This window comes from Petaurus breviceps, unplaced genomic scaffold (assembly GCF_028583685.1).
Source record: "Petaurus breviceps papuanus isolate PSGF00001 unplaced genomic scaffold, PetGlider_PUasm1.0 189, whole genome shotgun sequence".
Taxonomy (NCBI): Eukaryota; Metazoa; Chordata; class Mammalia; order Diprotodontia; family Petauridae; genus Petaurus; species Petaurus breviceps.
The window spans coordinates 28,791,175-28,800,738 of NW_027185809.1; the positions used below are offsets into that span (position 1 = coordinate 28,791,175).

General features: G+C 40.5%; 1 protein-coding gene across 2 annotated transcripts in view; it reads right to left on the reverse strand.

The window, feature by feature from the left end:
- Window positions 1–2,551, reverse strand: part of DPF3 (double PHD fingers 3) — a 429,392-nt gene extending 426,841 nt beyond the window's left edge. For both annotated transcript variants that reach the window (XM_069092092.1, XM_069092091.1), the window contains exon 1: window positions 2,510–2,551. In XM_069092092.1, coding sequence (XP_068948193.1) covers window positions 2,510–2,541 — 32 coding nt within the window. In that variant the 5' untranslated portion in view covers window positions 2,542–2,551. The remainder of the gene's footprint in view (window positions 1–2,509) is intronic.
- Window positions 2,552–9,564: the final 7,013 nt, after the last annotated feature.

Sequence of the window (9,564 nt, forward strand, 5' to 3'; positions counted from 1 at the left end):
ACAAATGAAATATATAAGATGTTTTATTAAACAAGTTAAGAAGGGGGAGGGGGAGGCAGATAGTGTCAGGCTGCCAGTAACAACCCTGTTTCTTCTACTACATTAGTAGTTTAAAAGACGTCAAGTGCAGAGAAGCTTTGCCCTCCATAGGTATTGTTTCCTCCTCCTCTCACCCCTGGGGAAAGGGGTTGGGATTTAGAAAGGAGGAGCTAATTATAAATTACTCTTCAACTCCCACCAAGAAAAAGCAAGGGGGGGGGGGTGCGCGTTTGTGTGCGCGCGCCCCGCGTGTATGCAAGTAGAGAGAGTTATAAATTTACAAAGACATCACCTTTGCAACTGCTCGCAATTATACAAAGTCCAAATATAATGGTGCAGAATTAATTTTCCTAAACAACGGGGAAATTCGAACATCCCTTCCAGATTTTCTCCCTTCTAACTCCTCCCCTCATAGTCATTTTACTCCTACAGTCAAAAGAAATAGTGAAAGGGAGAGGGTGACGATTGAAATTCATGTAAGCTTTCCTATAGCATCAGCACGCATCTTTCCCAATAGATCCAGTTAACTTAAGTTTCTATGGAGTGATATTACCATTTCCATGTATTTTGGACTGGAAATAGGGGGGCGGCAAATCTGCTGCTGAATGCAGTTGAAACTGTCTGATTGAACGAGGGAGGGAAAGAGAGGACACGGAGAAGTTACACCCATTTATGCTGTCATAAAACATTTTATTCCTTGGGTGAATCCCTGTGGTGATAAAGTACAACCTATCCTGAAGGAGAGATGAGGGAGCAACTTAAGAACCCAGGTTTCCTGATGTCCTCTTCACCATCTCTTTTTTTAAAAAAAAATGTCTCTCTGTCTACATCTATTTTACTCTGAGGTTTGGAAAATTCAGGTTACGGCTTTTTTTTTCCTCTTTTTCTTGTTCTTGTCGATATAAGAAAAGGTGAAATCAACATGTCACATTCCCTTCGTTCACCCCCTTCCCAATAAAAGCTCTCCTCCAATCACTCCTTAACTGCTGCTACTATATAGCTCAGCGGAACAGGGGTGCTATAGGGGTGAACACCGAGGCAGTATCAGCGGCTGCCACCACCGGTCCCCGGAAAGCCCTCTGCTCTGAGTCGTTTCCAACTCGAGAAGAGAGGGAGGCAGCCTGAGACAGGAGGAGCTGAAAGAATGCAGGTCACTGCCTACCACAGATCTCTGGAAAGTCCGACACCCACTCGATCTAACTAGGAGGTCCTGGGTAAGTAAGCAGAGTCTAGGGGTTCTCCTCGATCGTGCGAATTCAAAGGGATCATCACTCCTCTCCCACTCAGTCTCCCTTTGCAGAACCACCCTCTTCTCCTGAGGATACCCCCGGACTCTGCCCCCTTCACAGTCTGACAGCTTAAGGGCACCCTGAACTGGAAAGAGCGACGGAAAGAAGGAAGGAAGAAACTCGATCTAGAGAAAGAGAACTGGCCCCTGCGTGCCTTCCCTTAGCCCTCCCTCTGTCCCGGATCTGGGCGCTCGCTCAAAGTCTTTCGGCAGCATCCAGAGGCACCTGCCCCCTCGCTCTGGCTCGAAGTAAAGGCTGCCTTTTCGAGCGAGGAAACAGAAATCTTGTCTCCTCCTCCACTGTCTATTTGTTACCTCCCCCCCCCCCAAAAAAAAAAATCATTCATAAGAAAAGCAGCTCCTTCCTTCCTCGAAATCAACCAGTCTAACCTGAGTAATTAACTATGTTCAACGCATACACAAGCACTTCTCACACACACACACACACCCCTCCACACACACACCACCGATGAAAAAGCGCTAAGGGAACGCTCCCAGAGCTGCCCTGTCAGGAAAACCCCGAGCCAGCCACCTGGACCTGCAATCGCAAAGGACAGATTGCCTCCCAAGAAGTCACTCAAAACTCCGGAAGATTTGTAGAAAAACGAATTGGGGGCAGGAGGGAAAGAACCCCCCGAGTGTGATCAGAAAAGCTGCAAACTCCGTAGGCGCTCGGTGTCCAGATCTCCGGGCTTGGCTGAAGCAGGAGAGGAAAAACCTGTCATTGGATACGGGTGCGCTCGACTTCTTCAAGTGCATTTTAAAACATTCTCCATGCCTTTTTCCACACACACACACCCCCAGTTTCAACCGCCCCATGTCCCCCAACTCGCCACCCCGTGGGGCTAGTGGAGCTCAGAATCGCGCCCGTTCCTGAGCTCTTTGCAATCCCCGGAGCTTCACAGCGCTCCCGTGCCAGTGTCCCCCAGCTGCTCCCTTCTCTCTCTCCTTCCACCAATTAAACAGAACACAAATGTAACAATTTTCTTCTTGTTAATTGCATCTCCTGACATTTCTTCGGGGGGGGGGGGGGGGGAAGAAGAATCTGAAAGAAAAAAGAGAAGGCGAAGGCTGGGAGGATCCTGGAGACGCTGTGCATTGCCTGCGATCCGCACCGAGAAAGGCGCCCTTTTTTTCATATTGAAACCACGCGGAATATGTACATTTTTTAGTCTTACTTACGCTTTCAGGGGGTTGTGAATGACAGTCGCCATTTTGCTACAATGTAACAGAATATTGTCTGTCTCAGAGTTCTAAAGGTTTGCTCAGGGGAAACGGATAGCCAATCAGGAAGCGGGATACCGGCCCGCTGACCAATCGAGGAAGACTGTCGCCAAGTGGGTGGAGCCTGAGCGATGGTAGTTATTAGGGGAGCTGTCAAAGCCCAGAGGTCACTCCCTTTTGTAGAGCTGGAGAGAGAGCAGGTCTTAAAGGGGCAGTACCATTCCAGGAGCTCTTTTGGGTCTGGGAATGTGAAGAAGGTTGTAGTATTTGGGCTGCTTTAAAAAAAAAATTGGTGACTTTGCCCTGCTGAGCGAAAATACTTAAATAACAGATATATTTCTTAAAAACCCAGTCATTCGGTCTCATTAGTGGTCCTGCATTGCCAGTGTTGGTTTTGATGACCCAAAGGGCAAAGCCCCTTATTCATGTGCAAAAAAAAAAAAAAATTGGAAGCCTGCCATCTCATCAGAGAAATAAATTACATGTGTCCTGATATTTTCTACTGCACTGTATCCTAAATATTCTTATTATTCTTATTCCCAATTTATTCTCTTTACCTCCGTCACCTTCCTCTTTAGGTTTCTTGGAACTGCTCAGCAGTGCGCTGTGCGATGTGCGCTGTACGACTCCAGGGCCGCAGCTCCCCTCCCCCTGGAATTTCTCAATGTCAGTCTTCCTCCCTCCTACAGCCAGTGCTTTGGTTACATAATGCACAGTGGCCAAACTGCGTGATCCCACCCCCACTACACACACACACACACACACACACACTCTCACATATACTGTCGGTCGTCCCCCACCCGGCTAAAGAAACTTCTGAAATGATCACTTCTTCCGGTTAGGCAGCGTGTTGAAACCTGGTGCTCTGATTTGATTTTATTTTTTTGGCTTCGAGATGGGGGAAGCCCGAGAACAGCTTTGAAAAATGCATTTGTTACTTAATTGCTAGGAAAGTGAGTAACTTGGAGGCAGAAGTTGTGGAACACCAACTGGGTGTTAGTAGAATCCTTTTTCAGGGAGTGTCTCAAGGCTCTATTCTGGGTTTACCTATGACTACTTAGATAGAAGGTGAAAAGAATTTGCTAATAAATAATCCAACGTGTCTGCCTCTAGTTATTATGGGCTAAACTGGACTGGGGGAGGGGAGTCAGCTCTTCAATGGTTTTAGGCTTCCAAAGCTGCTAAGATGAAAGCTGCCAAAGGATATAATTATACTCTAAAACATGTATATAGTAATAGGGCTGGACTGATAAGAATTCTGTTTAACTTAGTAAGCATTCCCTAAAATAACAAAGGCAATGTATTTTTTTTTTAATTTGGAGTAAGGGTCCTTTTCATTCAAAACCTTATGTTTCTGATGCCAATTTCTTTGGTTCCTCTTTCTCTCCAGATAATTAAAAATGATTCAACAACTTGTAAAGAGTTCTGCCTTATATAGTAAGAGTTACATATACACAGAGAAGTACAGTAGCAGTATGTTTGGCATAGTTAGAAACTTTTAACCCTCTCTTCCTAAGTAGTTAATAATATAAATCAGTCTATTACACACTATTGGGGTCTTTGTGAACATTAGTGTACAAAAGATTAAGCTGTTCCTTTATTTTCAATAAAAACCTGAAAAATTCTTCCTGTCTCTGTTTTGAAAACTTCTTTTTGCCCTGGAAAAGATGATGTATAATTTTTAAAAATAACAACAACAAATATTCCCATTGATAAAATTCAATTCTCACAGGTAGTTCTTATGTCCCATTCAAAATATCTAGTTATTTTGCCATATAAGGTATCTGATATGTTTAAACACAATTACTTTAACTGGGAGCACCAAAAGTAAGTGAGCTATAATCAGATAGCATTTACTAAGAGTTCACTTTATTCAAAGTACCATACTTCACTACAGAGAAGTAGGAAACATATTGTATATACTATAAATATATATAGTTTGTAGGTTAAGACCCATAAGCAGAAATTAGTCCATTTGAAAATGGGCTGATCTACAAAATGGAAGATCAAATCTGCCCAAGCATGGAAAAGTTTGATATAAGGCTTGATAAATATTAATTTTTAAATCACATTTATTAAGTTGAAAAACCCAAAATTCAAAAATAATTAACAAGAGAGTCTCACATTTGTAATCCAATTAACTATTTTCAATTAATATTTTAGTACTTCATTCACAAAGGTAGATTTTCTTAAAGTATGAAGGAAATTTCTATTACCACTTGACCTGGTGTGCCAATTTGCAGATGGACTGACCTATGTAAAATAACCAGTTTCTCCAAGTTGGTTTGACCTTGTGTGTATGCATGTATGTATCTATCTGTGTTTATGTATATATGAATATATGCCCACAGACACATTTATAGCCACACAATAATACATACCAGTATGAGAAGAATGTCTGGAACTAGTTAGGAGAAAAACTTTGAACAAACTTTTTCTTAATTTACATCACTTTTCCTGTACAGATGTCTAATTCTGATAGAATCATAAACTATTAGAGTTAGAACCTTAAAGATCATTTTGTCCAACCTTTACAATTTACAAAAAAAGAAAATGAGTCCCGGAAAGTAGAAGTGACTTCATTGAAGTCACACATCTAATTATTGGCAGAACTGGGACTCAAATCCAGGTCTCCTAAATTCTAGTCTGGTGCTTTTTCCATGACACCATGCTCCCCAATTGTCCTGGGAATATAAGCCCTTTAAGAGCACTTCCCTAGTATATCAGAATAAAAGAATAAAACAGAAAGTGAAACTGATCCTCTCATCTTTTTTTAAAACTCACTGATCAAAGAAATGATAAGCAAATGAGCAACCTTGATTGGAAAGCACTAACTTAGATTTTGTAAATTATACATTAACAAAAACTTCAGTTAAGGAATGTATCTGCTTACGATGAAAGACATTTTCCTGTTGAAAAGAACACTCTAAAACACTCTTCTGTGTTTCTAAAGCTTTTTGTACAGCTTGTCTGTTCTGTTCATTATCAACCCTATAGCCCATTCTCTTTGATCTCCAGCTGTTCAGTCAGGAGCAGAGATGTTTCAGAATGCCACCCACCTTCTCAACCTGTGCAGTCAGTATAGTGAGTCAGAATATCCATGGAAAGAAAAGCAGAGGCTACCTCAAGTCATGCTCATTCATTCTGTGATGTATCATTCCCAAAGAGTATCAGTAAGTCATTTTACTTTTATCAACAGGATTCTCTCTCATTCTTAGTGTAGATGCCACCAGAGATGCTGTTTTAAATTTAAAAAAAAAAAAGTCTTTAGTCTAACTACCGAAAGTGAGAAGTTTGTTATGGCAGCAAATAAGTCAATACTGAAAGAAGTCCATTAAGAAACTGAGATGATATCAACTGGGGAATGACTGATAAGTCATTGGAATACTCATATGCTGTAAGAAATGATGGAAGGAATGGTTTCAGAGAAACCTGGTTAGACTTGTATGAACTGCTGACTAGTGAGTGAACTGAGCAGAACCGGAACAATCATATAACAGTAACAATATTGTAAAAACAAGTAACTTTGAAAGACTTAAGAACTCTGATCAATACAAATGACCATCCATAAATCTAGGATTTATGATGAAACATTCTACTCATCTGCTAACAAAGAGGTGATCATGGATTCAGGGTGCAGATTGAGACCTGTTTTATTTGGACAATGTTGTGGGGGGGGGGGGATTTGTGTTGCTTAACTAGACCTGTTTATAATTTATTCCAGGTTTTGTTTTCTTGCTTTCTCAAGGGGAGGAGAGAGGGGAGGAGAGTGAAATAGGATGGAGAAAAAATAGATTTTCACTGATTGAAAAAAATAAAATTTAAAATAAAAAAATAAAAGAAACTACAGATAATTCTATTTCTTCCCTACTCAGTAACCTCAGATCTCTCTAACATTTCAAAAAGAAGGTTGAAATGTAAGATTTTCTTTTCCCATATTAGCTGGACCTAGAGCTACCAAAGATTCTATGTCCTGGAATGGAATCTAAAATGAATGTAATTCCTGAGTGGACTACTGAACTGGTTAAGAGAGTCCCCACCAGGGGTGGGGAACCTTTGTCCTCAAGGCGAAAGTGGCTCTCTAGGTTCAGCCCTTTGACTGAATCCAAACTTCACAGAACAAATCCCCTTATTGGGGGATATTGAGGCCACATGTGGCCTTGAGGCCAAAGGCTCCCCACCCCTGCCCCAAATGTTCCCTTGATCTGATTTCAATTGGTTGGGGGGGGCTTTTTTGTTTCATTTTGTTTTTCCCAGAGGCAATCCATTGGTTACATTCCACTAAAGCCCATGACGACCTGCTCTGTTATATTTTAGCCACTAACATGGAAGAAAGCTCCAAAAGACAGAACAGTTCCATTCAGCTCTCTCTTCTACAGACCACCAATTTTCTCTCCTTTCTTAGAAAGAATCTGGTTGAGAGGTGGGATGGAAAGGGGAATAAAGTATTATAGAATTCTTGACAGAATTTTAAACTGGCAAGGATTGTAGAGATTATCTCATCCAACTCTCTTATTTTACAGATGAGGAAACTGAAGGACAAAGAAGACAAGTGACTTGTCCAAGATCACCTAGTCAAGAAATAGAGGAAGCTAGAAGGCAGAGAGAACAAAAATATCTGGGACTGTGAATGATTCTCTCAGGCCTAGGTTCCCCAAATCCCAAATTTTCAAGAGAATCCACAAAAATAAATGAGAATATCTTCTTGCAGCCTCACAGTTACCTTCTGAGTTTTCTCTTGACCTTCTGTTCATTTTTTATCAAAGTCTTAGCCATCTCTTTCAATCTATGTGTATTCAGTTCCCATAGGGCCTTAAGATCAATCAATCAATAAACATTTATTAAGTACCTACCCTGTGCCAGGGATAAGTGCTAAGTGCTGAGGATACAAAAAGAGGCAAAAAACTCTCAAAAAGTTTCTATCTAACGGAGTAGTTTATGATCCATCACATGAAGATCAGTTGAAAGAATTAGGCATATTTAGTCTGGAGAAAACAAGAGAGCTGTCTTCAAGGATTTGAAGGCCTATCACCTAGAAGAAGGATTGGAATGGTTTTGATTGACCGAAGGAAGGGGAAATGTGGAAATTGCAGAAAGGCCCAGGGTTGATGTTAAAAAAAAAATTCTCGACAATGAGAGCAGGCCAAAAGTAGAATGGAATGTCTTCGGAGGGTGTGGAGTTCCCCCTCCTAGAGGTGAGTAAGCAAAGGCTAATTGATCACTTGTCAGGTATTTTGTAGAGAGAATTCTGTCAGATACAAACTGGCTTAGACAGCTTCAGAGGTCCCTAATTGTGAGATTCTATGATTTTGTGAATTAATTCCTGCCACCAGGTATTAGTTAATAAATACTCAAGGCTTACCCCTTTCAGTGGCATTTACAGTTTAATAAGGAACTCTGAGGAATGAATTTCTTATTAGATACACAGGGGAGGTTCCGTGTTGTTGTTCAGTCCACCATGACTCTTCATAGCTCCATTTGGGATTTTCTTGGCAAAGATACTGGATTGTTTTGCCATTTCCTTCTACAGCTCATTTTACAGATGAGGAAATTGAGGCAAACGGGGGTAAATGACTTGCCCAAGGTTACACAGCTAATAAGTATCTGAGGCCAGATTTGAACTCAGGAAGATGGGTCTTCCTGACACCAGGTCTGGCACTCTATCTACTCTACCACCTAGCTGCCCCACACACTCAATAAATAGTGACTAATGGATAGACTGGAATTTTGGGCACAAAGACTTGACTGTAGGGAAAAAATTGGGGAGCAGGGAACTTTCTGTACAAATTTCCTAATTATGAAATGGACCCTGACTCCTTTGTTCTCTTAATTATTTTAATAATGCCAGATAATCATATCATAACTAGGCCTTATTTCTTATTCCTCCCAAAGACATTTGGAGGAAAACAATAATTTTTTAAATAAATTTTATTGTCTTTAATAAAAAATTAACATTCTGTATCTGCCAATAACTTTTTTTTTTTTGCTTTTTGGAGGGCAATTGGGTTTAAGTAACTTGCCCAAGGTCACACAGCTAGGTGTTTTTTGTTTGTGTGTGTTAAGTGCCTGAGGCTGGATACGAACTCAGGTCCTCCTGATTCCAGGGCCAGCACTCTACTCACTGTACCACCTAGCTGCCCATGCCAATAACATTTTTAAACATCTCTGCATATGGCACTGTGTTAAGCACTAGTATTACAAAAACAGTATGGAAAACAGTCCCTACCCTCAAGCAGTTGACATTTTATTATCAAATTTTCTACAACCTACATTTATTATCAAATATATATTTTTTCCAAAACTTCTTCAAGCCTCAAAAACCATGTCTGCCAACTCCTAGTTCCTAAAGTAATAATAATTATTATTCCTTAAATTTATTGTACATTACAATTTATGTGGGGCTTTCATACACCTCTCATTCGATCCTCACAACAAAATTATAGGGCATACAATGCAGGCACTACTACCACCATTACTTTATAGATGAAGAACTAAGGCTTAAATCAATTAAGTGACTTTTCCAAAGTATTATCTGTAGATAATAATAATGGCTGGCATTTACATAGCACTTTACATACATTATCTCATTTACCTTTTATAACAACCCTGGACACTACAGATATCTTCACTTTATAGATAAGGAAACCCAAGCTTAGAGTTAAGTGTTAAATCCTTGGCAATGGTCACACAGCTAGTAAGCATCAAGAGACAGAATTTGAACCCAAGTCTTTCCCATTTCAAGACCAGAACCTGTTTCAGGTCTTCCTTTTCCATCTCCTGTAATGAGCAAGGTTTATATGCAGGATGAAAACTGAAAAGTATAACACAAATGTTCCATTATCATCAGTAAGGAGTCTGCTAGGACAGTTTCTCATGTAGGCATTTGGTGAACAAACTCCCTCACACTGTCTACAAATGCCAACTGAAAACAAATTCACTTCTTGGCTTTTTTCCTGGGTGAATAAAATACTCATCACCAGCAAAATCCATCACTTCTGGAGCCCCAAAGATTG